The sequence below is a fragment of the Dasypus novemcinctus genome, chromosome 5 (assembly GCF_030445035.2).
Source record: "Dasypus novemcinctus isolate mDasNov1 chromosome 5, mDasNov1.1.hap2, whole genome shotgun sequence".
Classification (NCBI taxonomy): domain Eukaryota; kingdom Metazoa; phylum Chordata; class Mammalia; order Cingulata; family Dasypodidae; genus Dasypus; species Dasypus novemcinctus.
The window spans coordinates 37,172,185-37,191,013 of NC_080677.1; the positions used below are offsets into that span (position 1 = coordinate 37,172,185).

Consider the following 18,829-nt stretch of genomic DNA (forward strand, 5'->3'; position numbering starts at 1 on the left):
AAGCTTTTGCGGGCCTCATTTCCTGGAGAAGGAAATACCTCAGGAAAACAAGAAAAGGTATCAGTCCTGTGTTCTTCTCCAAAAACCTTATACCAAATTAGTTTTATGTTCTGTCTATGAGTTTTTAAGTAGTTTTCAATGTAAGTTAGGAATTGCTTTAGAAACAGCTGCTTTGGTAATTTAATCTGACCTTCAGTGAAAGATCTGTGTGGAAAAGTAATTTATTGAATATGCATTTAAGGGCTCTTTGAAAACCCTTTTTCCTGCCATGGACTGAGAATGTTGTCCCTATCTGCATTGTGGAGGCCTGAGTGTTGGCATTTTCTTATATCAGACTGGAGAGTTGGCCCTCTGGACACAGAAAAGAAGATGATGGACAATGAGGGCATCGTGGTAAGGATCAAAGCTTAAAGTCTTGCTTCTGGTTCTTAGGAAGCCAATATCCTATGTGTGAGGATCATGAATAATTAAAAAAATTGATATGCTATTTGCATATCTAAGAGTCAGTGGTGAATGCAACTTGGGGAGACAAAGAACGGGTAGATTCTACCAGAAACTACCCTGACCCTGTGCCTTCAGATGATGTATTAAATGTAGCTGTGATGTCTTAAGCAATTGTATACTTCACACTCTTCTCTTTGAACCTGATATCTAACTTGGCTGCATGGAGACATAAGTAAATTCCAACACTGAATCCAAAAGTTACAGATATTTTACTTTGGGGTATTTACTTCCTGAATTGTTTTCTTTAGATGTTGTTAGCTCTAAGCATTCAGAGATTAAGGGCAGGAGAAAGAGATCTTAAACACTTCAGCAAATTGTCCACAAATCCACAAAGCAGACACTTCGGTGCTATTAGAATAGGAATGTTGGGTAGAGCCAACTTGTTTCCTTTACCCATGAAGAGCGGCCCCATCTCTTCTTGCTGTGCTTTTTAAATTTTCCAACTATAGTCTATTATTGTCCTCTGTCTCCCTTTCTCTTTCACAGAGAGCTCCTTAAAATTCTTCCACCAATCTCCAAAGTCTCTTCCATGCTCAAGTCTCTTTAGGACAAGCAGAGATAGTGGCTGAATGGACTCCAATGAGCAGAAAAGGAGAATAAGTGAAAGCATCTGTCCGATCTTCTTGGCCCTTTATCTGGAGTTTTATCCCACTCTCTCCCCATCCTTAAATACACTTGCAATGGACTAACTTAGGTTTGGATTTTTTCCTGGCTACAGCCATGCTCTTAATCATTTATGTATAAAATCACCATTTTCATCTGGGTAACTTTGCCTTTCCTTATATGGTTGGAGGTAAGGGTGGGAAGTGTGAGTGGAAGCTTTATCTTGTTTTTCTAAATAGCTATTTTTTTCTGGTTATAAAAGTAATTTATATTTGGAAATTTTAAATTTGGAAATATAGAAAGAAACAAATATCTACTGATAGTAACAGGTAACTGTTACTATTAGCCTTTAGTATATTCTTTTCTTTTATTTCTTTAAGTATAGTTGACCTAATGATGTCTGTTCAGTTTTTTTTTAAGATTTATTTTTTATTTATTTCTTTCCCCTTCCCCCACATTGTCTGCTCTCTGTGTCCATTCACTGTGTGTTCTGCTATGTCCACTTGCATGCTTGTCAGCGGCACTGGGAAACTGTGTTGCTTTTCTTGATGCGTCATCTTGCTGCGTCAGCTCTCCGTGTGTGCGGCACCACTCCTGGGCAAGCTGCACTTTTTTTTTTCATGCAGGGCGGCTCTCCTTGGCAGGGTGCACTCCTTGTGCATGGGGCATCCCTATGCAGGAGACACCCCTGTGTGGCATGGCACTGCTTGCGTGCGGCAGCACTGCATGTGGGCCAGCTTACCACACAGGTCAGGAGGCCCCGGGTATCAAACCCTAGACCCTCCGCATGGTAGGTAGGCACTCTATCAGTTGAGCCACAACTGCTTCCCTGTCTGTTCAGTTTTACCAACCCTGGTGTTTTTCGTTTCACTTTTCATCAGAATACTATCATTTGTTACACGCACTTTAACACATTTGTAATGGCGGCGTAATATTTCCTCACGGAATAGGCTGCAGGCAGGGGGAGTGTGGGTGGAGGAGGGCTGGGGAGTGAGAGGAGAAGGAGTCTAGTGCTTTTGGATAACCAAGGACTGTAGTACCCTTTTAAATGGTAAAAAATACCCTAATGACTAATGTAACATTTTTTGTGATCTATGTATCTTAAAAAAATAAAATAAAATACCCTAATGAAAGGTCTCCTCTATAACTCATGCACATTGTGTTGCTTAATACCTTGTCTCCTCCTTTTGAAATGTAGGACACTTTGTTAACTTTAGATCTTTCACCTAGAAAATGTATCAGTCGATGTTAATGTACTTTGAATAGGGCCTCTTTAAAAATTCTGGGCTGTTGCTGACTCTCCTGAAGTTGACTAAAGTTAGAGAAGAAATTCAGTTTGTTATCTAATTTCATGCAGCTAGAAAGCAGAAAGAGTGCCGCTGTAGGCATTTGAAATGAAGTTTGATTAAAAGTGAAGATTGAGGGTGTTGTAAAAATGGAATCCCATATGAAGTACCTCTTCCAGTAAGAGCACAGGAACACTTCAAGTTGTTTTTGGATCATACATAGCAGAATACAGAATGCATATACATTGGAAACTGGGGGTGATTGTCTCAGATGGTGGCAGAAGTAAACGGGGGCAGAGTGGGTCCGGCAGGCTGGGGGCCATCACAAGTTGCTTCAGTCTGAGGACTTGGGAACTCTGGTTACCCCTGTTGCCCCCTTTCCCCTGTTTTCTCCTTGACTGTTTAATGTCCTACCTTGGGGACCTTTTATGTTAGCCAAGGCTGGTTTCTGCTTGACCTTCCCAACTAAGAACATAGGGGCCAACATCACATCTAAAGTTGGTTCAGGGAAGCGGATCTGGCCCAACAGTTGGGGCATCCGTCTACCACATGGGAGGTCCAGGATTCAAACCCAGGGCTTCCGGACTCGTGTGGAGCTGGCCCATGCGCAGTGCTGATGCGCACAGGGAGTGCTTTGCCACGCAGGGGTGTCTCCTCTGTAAGGGAGCCCCATGGGGCAGGGAGTGCGCCCCGTGGGGAGATCTGCCTAGTGCAAGAAAGCACAGTCTCGCGCAGGAGTGGCGCTGCACACAGGGAAAGCTGACGCAGCAAAGCGGCACAAGCAGACATGGACGAGCACACCATGAATGGACACAGAGAGCAGACAACTGGGGTGGGAGGGAGAGAAATAAATAAAAAATAAATCTTTAAAATATAAATAAAGTAGCTACTTAAAAATAAAATAAAGTTGGTTCGTATAAATACTTGCAAGTCCGTGGTTAGCAGACCAGCAGGAGAGGCTTGAGGAGCGACTGCAGCCTTTTGTAATTTTCAAGTGGAGGTGCTTATGCACTGGGCAACTTTTCAGTGTACTGTTTTCTGATGAACAGCAGTAAATGTCCTTTGAGGTAGTGAGGGATGTTTAGCTAAGTAAATAAATTCCTTGGTTGGATGTGTTCCAGAATTGTTGAGTTAAACACATTTATTTGCTGAGGAACTTCTTTAGTGCCTTTAATATGCTTCTGTGTGTTTTGAGTACAAAAGGAGGGAGAAGAGAGGAAGCAGCACCTTCATTATTCATTTGACCGTACAATTCTTTTTAGGAGGACGCCCCTTGACACCTTGAGGGGCTTTCGTGATTTAGAAACATTTGCAGCAGGAAGCTAGATTTATTATCTAGGTGGTATCAATCAGAGCTTCTCAAACTTTGCTGTGCTTGTGACCCACCGGGGGATCCTGTCAAGCCGTATCTTCTGATTGGGTGCTTCTGTGGTGACCCAGGGAATCTGCATTTTCCATAAGCACCCAGGCGATGCTGATGCTGCTTATCCACAGACGACACTTGGAGTCAGGATGCAGATTACGGCTTATTACTAGCATCTCAGCATTGGCTGAAGGGGAAGATGATGTTTGCCACATGGTTTTAGTAGCATTGCAGGAGCCTCAATTGGGAGGGCCCCTGAAGAGCAGGGAGAACATACTGGGACTCGCTGATGCCTGCTGCTGAATAGGGGTATTTCCAGGGGAAACCAAAGAGGCCTAGAGAGCCCCTTAAATCTCAGGACAGCTGACCATTTTTAGGGTATGGGCTGCACTTCTGGTCCTGTGTGAGGGGATTGCTGACTGTGTATGCTGGGACTGTTATGGGTCTTTGTGCCAGAGTAGAAAGATGGGGCGGGGAAAAGAGCTTGAAAAAAGACTCTCAGTGGTGACTTATTAGAGAAAATAAAGGATGTCTAGGTAGTTTAGAAGAAATAATTCAGTGAGAAGACTGGAAAGAACTGATTCAGTGGAGGCCTAAGAGAATCTAAACCAGGGCCAAGGGGCCAGAATGTGTAAAGATAGAGGCAGGGCAAGAAGTTGGCATCACGAAGCATTACCACACGGATGGCGCACTTCCCATTATAGAAAGGGGATCTTGGGAGAAAGCGACCCTATTGTAAATCCTAAGTCCAACAAATTAGAGAAGTGATAGCTAGGGTGTCATAGCTGGAAACATTGAAAGGAAATGTGGCCCAGGAACTGAGTGAAATTCTGATTCTATAGCAATACTGTTAGAATGTATTAAAGAAGTGAAAAGATGTGAAAGAAGCCAGCATGGCTATAAGTGAACTTTGGATGGACCTCAGGTTTAAAAAAAGACATGTATGCGAGAGGAAGGAGGGGCATGTGACCCAGTAAAGTTTCACAAACCTGTGAGATTCAAGTGCCAGGGAACACGAGGGCTTGTGAAATAAGTGAAGGACAACAAAGCGAATAATTATCTGTGATCAGAGCAAGAAAAGAAGGTGGGCATTGGTTTACTTCTAATGGCAAATTAAGAAATTGACCAATGAGAGACACTATTTTTATCTCCATCAAGAGCAAGACAGACAGAAATAGAGTTCCTAACTGCTCTTGATGACTTCAGGGGAGCCAGAAAATTACCTTCCATGATACGGAGATTCTGCACACGGGTTACAGGCCTGCTGTTGGGAGTATTTATAAAATTATAGGGAACCTATGTGCCATACACTGGAATTGTGAGCATCATGATTTTATAAGTCACACGTGGGAGAGTTTAGATTGCTAAGGTTAATATGGACCCTCTCAAATTCTAAAATGACTTATTAAGTAAAAGATTTGTGAGCACTAAGCAAGATAAATAGTGATAACTAGGAGATAGTATAGATTTAGAGTGAATGGCAGGATTTCCACTTGTCACTGTCCAGGTAAACTCTTGTTTACATCAGAATTGACTGTACGTAGAGTTTTAAACAGAGGTGGGAGTGAAACATTACCACTGATAGAAACCCATGGAAATTCTGTACCCATTAGGAAAGGACCCTGGTCCCAAGAGCCTGATGAAAACGGATTGATTCCAATTCTGTTCTTAGATCTAAATGGCTAGGCATGACTTTGGGTTAAGCCAGACTCCCAAGTATGGGAAACAGGACCTAACCCTCATGGGTGAACTGGGTGAATGAAATAGCCCATGTGCAAAAATGCTTCTTGTGAAAACCCTGGGAATGATGCCGGTAGGAGGGTTTTCCTGTCTCCCACATTCTGTTTTCCCTTCTGACCAGGGGGAACCTTGGGTGAGGATTCTGATTTGGTATGCAGAGAATTCGCTTAGGGCTCCCCTGGCCTTGCTCGGTGCTGGGTACTCTCCCATGTCCTAGGGAGATGGATGGAAGAGATACATTCCAGTCCCCTGAGAAGCTTACTGCCCAGCAGAGGAGCCCCATTCATACACAATTATACTGATATAATTCTATACATAATTTTAGTAAAGCTTGCTGAGTGCTCATCAGATCAAAATAGCTAATTGAGAGTTTAAATTTAGGAGCAGGGAGGTGTTCTAGGCAGAGAGAATATTGTGTGCAAGATTGAGATGTTTGAAACATGTTTGGACTTACCTAGTACATTGGCATATTTGACTCTTGGCATCAGTTTTATGTAGTCTAGACTTGTGTAGCTTGTGGTATAGACTGCAATTTCCTAATTTAAGAGGAGGAGATAGTGAAACTAATTGCTTTTTTAAATTTTTTATTGTTTTACTCTTAGGAGCCAAAAACTGGTTTGAACTATTTCTTGCTGTTATGTAAATAAAGATGAAAATGTGCTGTAAACATTATTGGAGCTAATAATCTTATACTAGTGGGAGGTAATTTTGGTTCAAGACGAAAAGACTGCTTATGGATAACTGGTTAAGCACTGGACTACACTGATAGTGAGATTATAGAGTTCTTCCTGCTCTGTAGTAAAATTTGATAATCTTGAAGAGGATTGACACACTTTTTCTGTAAAGGGTCAGATAGTAAGTATTTTGGCTTTGTGGGTCATATAGTCTCTCTCACCACTACTCACCTCTGCTCAGGTAGTGTGAAAACAGCCAGGGAACATATGAAAGTTAATGGGCATGGCCGTGTTCCAGTAAACTTCATTCACAAAAACAGTTGGCAGTTGGATTTGACCAGAACTTATTATCCATTTAGCATAGTTGAGATGGAGATGTGGAATGGACCAGATGATTGATCTTTAGAGGTCCTTTCTGGTGCTACATCTCTGAGGTTCTTTGTATCTTATGTCAGTATGGATATTTTATTCTATGGGCTATAGTCCAATGCTTTCATTATTTAAATTGTCCCAGATTTTTGGCTCCTGTGGAAAAGGTCCATCTTTGAGTCTTGGTGTGACCGCATGGGTTGATGTTTCTACATGTAGGGATTCAGTGACAAGTTGGGGTAAGTAGGCTTGCTGATTTAACCATTGTTCCTGAATCTTTAGTTAATTGATTCCTAAATTTTAAAGGTTTTTCTGTGATTTCATTAACCAGGGAAGCTCACCCGCCCACCCGGGCAGGAAAAACTCTTCTCTTATTTGCAAACACAATGAGAAGAAAGATATTTTCCCAAGGACCGAATAAAGTAAAATTTGATGAAGCTTTTAGGGTTTATTTCTGTTGTACCTAATATGTATATTTTCCCTGAAGCTGATGGTCCTTGCTCATTTATATCCCTCACAGGTAAGACTATGAAATATTTATGCATATTCCTCAAACCAACTTTCATTTTCTCCTTTAGCTTTTAAATGGGGCAGACATGTTAATACTAGAATAGAGTCCTTAATAATGGAGACTAAAAATTAAGTTTAATGCTGTGGGATACCATCAAAAGGGTATATCCTTTCAGAAGGTATGTAGATATTATGCAGACATAAAGGTACTTCGTCCTAAGGCTATGTCTAGAATGGGATATGCAGAAAATAGAAAACTCATGAACAGGGGGCAAGGTGGGATTTACTGAAACAGCGGTTCTTTGTTCTATACAAGCCAGACTTGAGTCTCAGCCACGGATCCAAAGTGCTGATGGTCAAAATGACTTGTAGTTCCTCTTCTTTCTGAACTCAGCGTGGTATGTGAGGAAGGTAATGTTTGAAGGGTGCTCCAAGACTCATAGTTGAAGTGGATGATGAGTTCAAACTGCTATTCTTAGCCACTTATTCTAACACGGTTTTATTCAATCCTGGCTGCAGTTTAGAACTACTTGGAGAGCTTGGGAAAAAATTAACCAGAGCCCAACCCTAGAGATTCTAATTCACTTGATTTGGGGTGGGACCTGGGCACCTGTTTTTTGTTTTGTTTTGTTTTCAAAGTTTCCCAGAAAGTTCTAATTTAATCAAGGTTTGAGAACCACTGGATCTAGCAGATTACTGTTTTCGGCTTCTTAATGCAATTAGATATTCTTGTTTGTCATGTTACTTATAAATCAACACATTTTATGTTACAAAATGTATGGAGCAATGACTGAAAGTAAAGCTTGTGAACTCAGGCAAGACTAGTTTTGTCATCTGCAAACTAAGACTAATAATAGTACCTACCTCATAGTTTTTCAAGGATAAGTGATACGAAGCATGCAAAATGTTTACTATAAACTCACTTATTAACTATTATACGCTGTTAAATAGTATGTGTCATGTTTCAATAGAAGGGTAGCTTTGGAATCAGTCAAAATTATGTTTCAGTCCTGGCTTTGTAATTTTCCAGTCCTGGAATCTTCAATAAAATACTTAATTTCTCTGACCCTCAGACCTCTTATCTGTAAAAGTAGGGTCAAGTGGTTGCAATTATTAATAAGGAAAAATACTTCAAATGTAGCAGGTGCTCAGTAAGCATTTCTGTCACTGTCCCTTTCATTCTATATATGTTTTTTAACATATCAGTGCGGTAGAAAAAATATCATTTCGAGAACATCATCAACTTTGGTGTGGCTATGCTGTGTTGAGAAGATATTATTACAAACAGTCTTTGTAGCCATGACTGACTGTTGTTATGGGCACATCATTTGAGCCCTGAGGAAATGGTTGTGGGTGTGAATTGCAACCTCAGCTTACAGAAAGAGTTGTAGTTCCCTGTACTGCCGTCCAGTTTTCATTATGTTTAATTGGTGATGACAGTGTAAATCTGAAGCCTACAAACTGGTTGGGATTCTGCCCGTTTAATCTTGCTCAAGTTTTGGAGCTTAGAAATTACCCACAGTCTTACAGCCCTTTTGGATAGCTTTATGGATCACAGTCCTTATTGTCTTGTTTTATAATAAGAGTGTCGTATGTGACCACCAGTTGCTTATGAGGCTTTTTGGCTTCTTAAAATCATAAGGAATTCAAGCATGTTTATTTTACATTTCCATGTTCATATTCTACTTGATCACCCAGAATGGAAAAAGGGACACTAGCTGAAGGTGACAGAAAGACATATCATGAATGGATTTCTCCAGTTATTGGTAAATTTGGTAGCTTTTGTAGGTTCATGTTTTTAATAGGGCAGGTCATTCTTCTGTGGTGATTGAAGTATTTCAGACTCTCCCTTCATTTCTGTCATCTGCTAGTAACCTATGTACTTAACTCAATCTAAGGATATTGTGAAGACCTCTCCTTTAAGAACTGGTGAAAAACGTGCCTTAAGTCTGTCACATAGTTCAGCAAGATATTTTCAACAACTCTGGAATGAGTTTTCCATGCTCAGTTCAGACAGACTCATGGATTCTTGACATTTAAATTCAGTGATGCCCCACTTGAAAAAATGAAAGTAATTTATGGTTGCTAAACAATTATCCTCTTGAGGTATAGCATTTTCCCCCTCCAAGTCCATTTGTGGAGATTAAAGGGTTGCAGTTTTCTAATACATATTTAAAATATGAGGTTTGACTGAAATCATTTAGGGAATCATTTTTCGTGATTCATTAAAATGGAAAGGGGTGGAAATAAATTTGAATTAAAACCTAATTTCATTTGTGTTGCTACTCTTCTCTCTATGGTATGTGTTTTTCATGAAAGAGTCCTTGCATCTAGCCTAAGTAATTCTAGGAGGTTGGAAATAAGGGGGGAAAAAAGAGCTATTGCCTTGTCTGGACTTCGTTTTTATGAGATATTGTGATGATAATCATTTGAGAAAATACCCTACTTTAAGTGTATCCTAGATTATAGAACAAACTGATAGGAAAATCAGGATCAAGAAATAGAACTTATGGTCATGAAATATCCTTTAGAGTGAAGGTATTCTAGTAAATGGGTTTCTAAATCAGGGATGGTATCTTGTTCATTTGAAGGTTTCTGGAAGCTCCCACAGTGCCTAGCAAGGAGCTCAGTAGGTGCATAGTAAAGGTGAAATGAATAGAGATAAATTGCCACAGGAACAATTATATAAAATCTTGGAGGCTGGGTGAAGAAGGAAAACCAAGAGATTCAAAGATAGGATGAAAACATCTGAGTAACGATATATTAAGGAAAGAATGTTGAAATGGGGGTGCATTTTCAGGGGTAATCTAGTGATACTCTTGCAGTTAAATGCTGAAAGAGATTTGTGAGGTGGCTTAGAACAGTGATTCTCAAACTCCTGTGAGCTGGTACATGATAAATTTAAGTAACAGTCCTTTCCCCATTCCTAGTAAAAATGGGGTAATGGATGGACTATTCTTCCAATCTCTTTTTCCCTTGTCTTTGAACTTGCTGTTTTTGATCAATACTGAAAACTAACATAAAATGGTCTCTGAAAGTACAGAGTTAGGTTAGTTTTCTTCAGTTTAATGAATGAGTACTTTATGGCCTTCCACAAAGAGCACCATAACTGTCTGGAGCTCAGATGACAGGTTTGAGAATCACTATGTTAGAATGTTAAAGAAATAAAGCTCCCCTGGTAGCTTCACGGGAGCTTCTGACAGCAAATCTACGTCCTGTGTCCCATAAAAGACTGTTCTTACTATGTTGCTATTGTGGATTCCCTGTTGGCTAGTAGCTTATCTAACCCTGTTACCTATTCAGTGTAGAAGAATCCCATTGCTTTATTTACTCACCTTACACATCTTTTGAAACAAGCCATCCATGGGGCAGTTTCTGTTAAGTGGAATTATGTGCATGTAATGCTAGTGCTGAGACAGCCAGATTTAGGTTGGCAACAGAAAGAAAAGCAAGTGGTTTGCTTTCTTTTGTGAAAGTGTCCCTGCCCATATTTTTAGAACTTGCTTCTACCTAAAAGCTTTCTTTTTTTAAATTTAATTTTTAAATTTAATTGTCTTTTTTAAAAAGATACATGGATCACAAAAAATGTTACATTAAAAAATATGAGAGGTTCCCTTATACCCCACACCCCACACCCACTCCTCCCACATCAACAACCTCTTTCATCATTGTGGAACATTCATTGCATTTGGTGAATACATTTTGGAACATTGCTACATCAAATGGATTATATATTACATTGTAGTTTACACTCTCCCCCAATCCATTCAGTGGGTTATGGCAGGATATATAATGTCATGCATCTGTCCCTGCAATATCATTCAGGACAATTCCAAGTCCTGAAAATGCCCCCACATCACACCTCTTCTTCCCTCTCCCTGCCCACAGCAACTCCCATGGCCTCTGTCTCCACATCAATGATACAATTTCTTCCATTGCTAGAGTCACCTTAGTTCTATAGTAGAACACCAATAAGTCCACTCTAATCCATATTTTATTCCTCAGTCCTGTGGATCCTGGGATGGTGATGTCCACTCCACCTCTAAATTGAGAGGGGACTTAGATCCCACATGGCTGATGGATGTGATTCTTGTGCTTGCAGTTGTAGACACTCTCAGTTCTGTGGTGTGGTGGTTGGCCATCCTCACCTCCCTGTTAGCTGACCTGGGTAAGTTCAACGAACTGGAGAGTTGGTGCTGCAACTCTGCTGAGGCTCAGGGCCCAGCTGGCACATGGACAATCTAGAGATTCGCGTCTCCTGAGTATACACCAACCCCAGCGCCAACCACAGGTTCAGTAAAAGTAACAGAAGAGGCACATGTAGAAAGATCACATCTGAGTCCAACTCCATCACACTGAGGAGCACAAATTCCAAAGTAGGACCCACTGATAAGGCACTGACCTCCGGAGCCATCTGCTATGACCATGGAACCTGTGTGTCTCTGCAGCCCTCAGGAACACCAGTACCTGGGGTTGTATCTACTTTGGCTGTCTCTGGGATCCTGCTGAGATGTGCATAAGTGCAACCCACTGATGACCTGTGGACTCATTTTGAAGTCTCTTAGCCATGTAAACTCATTTGTCTTTGCCATTTCCCCCTTTTATTCAAGGTCTTTTTTTTTTTTAAAGATTTATTTATTCATTTTTCCTCTCCCCTTCCGCCCCCCCCCCCAGTTGTCTGTTCTCTGTCCATTTTGCTGCATGCTCTTTGTCCGCTTCTGTTATTGTCAGAGGCATGGGAATCTGTGTTTCTTTTTGCTGTGTGATCTTGTTGTGTCAGCTCTCCATGTGGGCCACGCCATTCCTAGGCAGGCTGCACTTTCTGTCGCGCTGGGCGGCTCTCCTTACAGGGCACACTCCTTGCACGTGGGGCTCCCCTACGCGGGGACACCCCTGCATGGCACGGCTCTCCTTGTGTGCATCAGCACTGCGCATGGGCCTGCTCCACACGGGTCAAGGAGGCCCGGGGTTTGAACCGCAGACCTCCCATGTGGTAAATGGATGCCCTAACCACTGGGCCAAGTCTGCTTCCCCAAGGTTTTCTAGTTGGTCACCAGCTAGTGATTGGTAGTAATCCCTCAGTGCCAAGAAGGCTCATCCCTGGGAGTCATGTCCCATGCTGGGGGAAAGGTAATGCATTTACATGCTGAGTTTTAGAGAGTGGCCACATTTGAGCAACATGGAGGCTCTCAGGAGGTAACTCTTAGGCACCCTGCAGCTCTAGGCCTAGTTGAAATTTCAAGCACACAGTTTCATAAGCATAGCCATCAGTATCAAGGGCCCATCATTGGACCATCCTTCTTCATGGTCTTTGCCCTTGCACTTGGGGAATTTTTGCTGTTCCATTGGGGAATGTGACAGAGCTCTCCCAGCTAGGAACTCAGCATTCCCTCAGTTGTCGTGTGTAACTCTACCTACTATGACAATACCCAACAAATACACCTATTACAGTGATGAAAAGCAAAATGTCAAAAACAAAGTTTTATGATATTTTTCATTGTTTAATACCCCAATTTATTTTTTATTTTAGTTTTTCTAAGTTAGTTTGTATTCTATTTCTAATCATTAAACCTATCGTTACTATTTCATTTTCCTACTAATTGAATTTGGCAATTTATTAGGCTCCTTTTTTGAAGAAGTTTTGGATTGCAGAGGGGTTCAACTATGACAGGAGAGGAGCACTGGTGTGTGGTGTCATTGATGGTTGGGAGGGAGTTCTCCAGGGTATGTGTATAGGGTATATAAAAGCTTTCTTTTTAACTAGATGATATGAAGCATTTGCTTTACTGAGCTGATACTGGCAATTGGATGAATAAAGATTGCCAGTTCTGGTCTGCCACATTGATTTTTAAAAGTCTCTCTCTTTAAGGGGAAAAGTCATTTTGGATGATGATTCATCTTATTATAAATCTGATGCATATACAAGTGTCAATTTGTTTGGGATTTCAATAAATGAAATCTTATTTAAGCTCAGATGACAGAAGGCCTAGGAAGGGTTGGAAAGAGTGGGTCTAGACAAAGATGAGAAAGCATGGATAGAAAACAAAAATGGCCTGGCTATCTTATAAAAACAGTTTTTTTGAAGTAAGTTGCAAATCTTTAGCAGAGTGTACCAATCAGCATTTCTGAATAAAGAGTCAATATATTTATTTCAGTTTAATAGAAGAAAAGTAATTTAGGAGGCGTGTGGGGTGGGGGAGAATTAGAGTAGGGAATCTATCTTAGACTAAAATTTGGGAGAAAGATCAAATGCTGAAAGCAATGACTGGCAGGGTATGTTTCATAAATTTAGCAAATTATTCTAGGAAGTGGAGGCGGCAGGCTAAGGAATCTCAAAAGACAGCAAATCTTGGAATAGAGGTGTAAAGGGCTTTTAAATATAGGTTGGAAGCTTAATAAATGTTACTTTCTCTGTGCTTTTTCCCATACTGCAGTGGGAAATGACAATAGTTCCCTATTGTACTTTAGCATATGTGGGTGACGGTGCTGCTTACTGGATTGTTAGATAGGAAAAATTAGCTCCTACAGGTCAGATCATTCAGCAAATACTTATTAAGTTGAAATAGACGTATAAATATCTATATGTAAATGGATGGAAAAATAAACATCCTTATGCAAGGCTGTGTGCTAAAGCAAAAGCAGTATGAACTGCCAGCACCACCTTCGAGGAGCTTATGGGTTAGTTGGAGTGAAAGCACGCTCAGAAAGAGAACTGGTACCACAGAGCAGCCCGGGGCTGCCACCTGAATGTTTGCAAAACCACACAGCTCCAAAGAGGAGAAAAATGCAGTGGGCTGGTGGGAGGAGCTTCACCCAGGAGGTAACTGTGCAGATTAGACTTTGAATTCGGGCAGGACTCTGGAAAGATTCAAGGAAAGGGGGGTGCTTTGTAATGTGGGGAACAGTGTGAGCTGAGGCGTGGGTATGAGTGGCAGGTACTTCTGATGAGTAGATAGATATTGCTAAATCAAAGAAACCCTGCAGGTAGGGGGAAAGAGAATTCCAGAAACCTGTTGGAGCCAGACTGTGGTGGGCACAGAAGGCTGGGGTGGTGGAGATGTGGTGGCGGTGGTGGTTTGGATTGACACGCGCATGAGCAATAAGAGGCCTACTCGAAACCAAGGGGCCGTTTAGGAAGATTTGTTCAGTTGAGGTTTGCAGGATGGCCTGAAGGGGGCGTACATAGAGGGCAAGGGCAACCCTTGGAGAGCAGAAGCAGCAGTTCAGGTGTGTAATAATAAAGGCCTGGGGTTGTGTGGTGGGAGTAAAATGAAAAGGAAAGGAGACATGGAATCAAAACCGCATTAAAAGGAAGGGAGAAGTAAAAAAAAAAAACAAAAAAAACCACCAGTTTTTCGATTTTACTTTTTTCTCTTGTGCTGTCTAGATTGGGAGCAGTTCAAGTAAAATATCTTGTCCCACTGGTATGAATTGTGACCAGAGACTTAACATTTAGTGAGAATAAAGACACTAATCTCATTGGTCTATGGTGTGAGAGTTAAGCTTATATATACATATCCATACAAATACATGTGTATATGTGTTATATATGTATTAGCATGGAAGACTCCTGGGCCTGTCACCTTCTCATACATTTTGCTCTTGTGGTTAAGAAGATTTCTTTTTGGTTCTAATTTCTCCCCCTTTCTTTCTTTCAAAACAGACTCTAACGAGAAGAATTTCCAATCCATACCTTGAACATGCTCCTTCCCAGGTATGCTTCCCTTCTCTTGTAACAATAATCCACAAATCTTGGTGTAAAATTCTGTAGATACCGATTCCCTTTGACCTTAACCACATGTCTCCTTCACCTGGGGTTTGGCACAACCGAAGGTGTTTGAGAAGCTGTGGTAATGGAACAGGTCCTGGGTGCTTGTGGTAAGAGAAGATGAGATGCCTCAACTGTGTTCTGTTCAGGAATCGGTCATCAGAGCATTGCAGTTTTTAGAATAACAGGAAACCGTGAGCTCTGTGAGGGCAGGGGCCTCTTCGGCCTTGTTCAGCCTGCGTCCCCTGCATCTAGTACAGGTCCTGGCACATAGTAGCTGCTTGTTAAAGGCCTTTTGAACAGCTGAGGGAATGAACTGTGGCACGAGGCCAGGACCAGTCAGGCGGCAGCTGCCTCCTCCCTCTTTTGGGTAATACTGTCACCGTCTGGGAAGGGGTTTTGTTTGTTTTTTTAAAAATAGTTTTCACATATTAAAAGTAAATCATTTCCTATCCTTCTCAGTTCCCATAATATTGTATCTAGGAGGTGAGAAGAAAATAAAAGCAGTATAAGGATGGGGTTGAATTCCCCTGTCAAGTAGTAATCAATATATTATCACATTGTTTGCTTTGAGGGAATATATACAACGTTTTGTAGACGCAAAACGAATGCACCAAGAAACAAGTAAAACAGTGTAAGTGTCCACACTGAACATATATTCATTTTCATGTGCTTTGCCTTATGAAGCCAGCACTTTTCACTTAGTTTCCTTTGTTTATGAAACAGCCTGCCACATGGGAGGAAGGGGTCACTTACAGAGAAGGAGGCAGTATATGTAGTCGCACCTGGACTTCTCTAGCTCTAGGGAAGTTCTTCTGTCCTGCTCCAAGAATCAGGGACTTAGTTGGAGGAATTAGGAAATTGAAAAAAAAAAAGTTAAGTGAAATATTTATATTACAGTTGGAACCATGAAATAGATGAAGCCAAAATGCTTAGAATTAATCATGAACTCTGCAGCTGAGTGACGCTGAAAAGTAAAGTTGACAGTAGCCAGCTATCAACCTGTGTTGTAGTTGAAGGTGTTCACTAGATTGGAAAAAAATTACTTTCCCATCTTTCAAGACCTTCACATGATTACATTATCAGTGTGGCAGGTTTAATATATTATATAAATGTTCTCAATGTGCTGTCTTGATCAATCGGTGTATTAAAAAGTAATGGATGTTTTGCATTGAAAACTGTGTTAAAGAAGTTTATTTATCATTATAGCTAAAATAAAGCAGCTTAGTATTTGGAGAATAGTTATTGTAGCTTAATAGCATAGGGAGACCAGAGCAAAATTTTTAAAAAAGATAAAATCAAATAGGTAGAAGTAGGAGTGTAGCCATACAGGCAAAAATGTTTTAAGCTTAGGGACTTGGTCATGATTTTTTTCTAGATAGAAGGCTATTGGTTGGTCGCTCACAAATTGCCATGTTGTTGTTTTACATTTACAGTGAATGTTTGTCTTTTCTAATTAGATTTATGGAGAGAGTTCTTCGTGTGCAGGAAGAGCACTGAGGAATATTGTTGTTCAGGCAACTGACCTGATAAAGGACAGAGTGAACCTCAAGGGATTTTACAGGTAACACAGTTTTCTAACACCTTGTCAGAATTCTCTTTCAGAAAAAAAAGCAACCTTGTATTAAAATTGTAACCTTACTCAAAGAGAGATGGACCATAACAGGAGGAGGAGGGGTTTGTTTGAAGTGTATGTTTAGGTTAGGATACTGGTGGTGACTGTTCTCTTTGTTAAACTTAGCTGTGGATTTGTTTACAGCTGGATTTCTGGTTTTGAAGTTCAAGTATGGAATCCACAGGCACAATTGTGGGTGGCTTCCTGATCTCTGTTCTGCTTCCTCTGAGCTGTGATATTTTTACTGTGTGTACTGCACTGGACCTTAATGGATGTACGTCCCCCTTTATCAAGGCTCTTTGAGTACTCCTGGAGGTTGTAGGCAGAGAGACCTTGTGCTCCGACTCCCCAGACGAGAGCCTCCTCCTCCGAGGCGCAGTACGAAGGGGCTGGGGGCAGGTGGGAGCAGGGCTGGCAGTTCTCTGCCTTGGCTAGTGAACTAGGCAGAGGTATCTGAATGGATGGTGGCTTAGTGCCTGCTATTTAAGTACAGTTGATGCCAGAGAATGGTTATTTAGAAACTTTGGAGTACATTGTTCTCATTTCAGGGAGCAGATAAAAGAAAAGAAAAAGTATATCATGGAAACCAGTATGGATTATTGGCTTTTTAAATAGAGACATTTCTAAAAGATAAGTGAACCACACTGAATGATATCAAAAGAAAACTACGAAGTGAAACTTAAAGAAAAACAGTGCCATTTATTTTCACTATTCTTTCTTGAAGAAATGACAGTGTAACATCAAAAAGAGTAGGAAGATTGGGAAGCAGCTTTGGCTCAATCATTTGGGCTCCCGTCTATCATATGGGACGCCCTGGGTTCACATCCCGGGGCCTCCTTGTGAAGGCAGGCTCTCCCGCACGCTGTGGAGCTCTGCCTGGCCCGGGCCCCACAGAGTGCTGCCCCGCCTACAAGCACCTGGGAGAGGTGAATGAGCAAGGTGATGCAAGCAAAAAAAGGGAGGCAATCAAAAACCACAGAAGAGCGCAGAGCAAATGGACACAGAGAACAGACAGCAAGCAAGCTGCAATGCTGGGGCTGGGGGTGTAAATAAATAAAATGCAGACACAGAAGAACGCACATTGACTGGACACAGAGAACAGACAGCACGCAAAAAGCCACAAGGGGTGGGGGTGGGGGTAAAAGAAAAAAAAAGAGTAGGAAGATTACTCAGAAGGAAAGACACCAAAAAAAGAAAAAGAGGTCTCAGAATAAAGGACATTTTTAAAAAACTAAATAAATTTAGCTTTATGCTAAACTCACTGCAGTATTCCTGGTTTTTTTCCCCCATTTGCCACAAATGGGGAAGAAATTTCGTCATTACCTGGCTTTGGGGGATAGTGGTTCCCAATCTATTTGAGTAAGAAGACAACCTTTTTATTGAGATATAATATACATACAATAAAATGTATCCATCTTAAGTGTACACTTGGTGAATTTTTAATTATTACCCATCTGTATAACTGTTGTCCATATCAACATATAATTTTCACATCCCCCAAAATTATTTAGTGCTCCTTTCCAGTCAATAAACATCCCTCACTACTAACTTTTTTTTTTTTAACATGAAAAACTCTGTAGAACTGTTTACTAAGGAGCCTTTAATTGAGCCCCAAATACACACTGGGAAGAAAAACTACAATGAATTAACATTTTAAAAGTCTTTTATTTAATTAATAATAGGTTTTGAGACTATGACCTAGGCTAGACATTATCTGTTCAGTTTACAAAGTGCTTTTACCTCTAAGGACCTGTGGACCTCTTTTTAAAAAGCTCCCAGAGATTAATTTTGAAGATGCAGCATCACTTATATAATTTTAGATAGAGGCTTTTAAAAGCAAGTATTCTAAACTTGCTGCAGTTGCTTTAAGTCTCTTCTTAAATTCCTGTCAACACGAATCTAAAAGACTGGTGAATATTCTATGAGTGTCACTAAAACAAAATACAGAAACTCCTCTGGGAGCAGCATTGTCATCCATCCACCCTAGCTTTGTAATTTGACAAGAAGCAAGTAAATACATTCGACAAAACTTTTTAAATATATACAAACATACATAGTATTCTTTCAAAGTTTGCATCTAGGCTTCTAATATATGGAGCTGATTTTTGATAAGTTTTTGTGTAGTTACTGTTGTCAAAGGACAAAAAGTCCTTTCCCCTGTTTTATTTTTATGTGTGTTCTGATTATATATATTAAAATGTAATTTGATCTTCATTGAATCCAATCTAATAAAAACCCAAACTTGTATTTTGAAAGAAAAATAAAAAAGTTCCAAGACTCCTCGCTGCTTCCCCTTGGGGGGTTCTTGAACTAAGAGCTGAGAACCACTAGTTAAGAGCAAAGGCCAAGTAGACTTGGCAGGAGGAAGAGGGACTGTGGCTGGTCTACCCATGAAGA

General features: G+C 40.8%; 1 protein-coding gene across 4 annotated transcripts in view; it reads left to right on the plus strand.

Moving 5' to 3' along the window:
• RAPGEF5 (Rap guanine nucleotide exchange factor 5) overlaps positions 1-18,829 on the plus strand; it is a 232,817-nt gene that overhangs the window by 21,293 nt on the left and 192,695 nt on the right. For all 4 annotated transcript variants that reach the window (XM_058296892.2, XM_004461331.5, XM_023589624.3 and 1 more), the window contains exons 2-3: positions 14,713-14,763; positions 16,278-16,381. Coding sequence is in view for 2 of the 4 variants with exons in the window: in XM_004461331.5 (XP_004461388.2) it covers positions 14,713-14,763; positions 16,278-16,381 (155 nt within the window). In the remaining 2 variants the exon portion in view is untranslated. The remainder of the gene's footprint in view (positions 1-14,712; positions 14,764-16,277; positions 16,382-18,829) is intronic.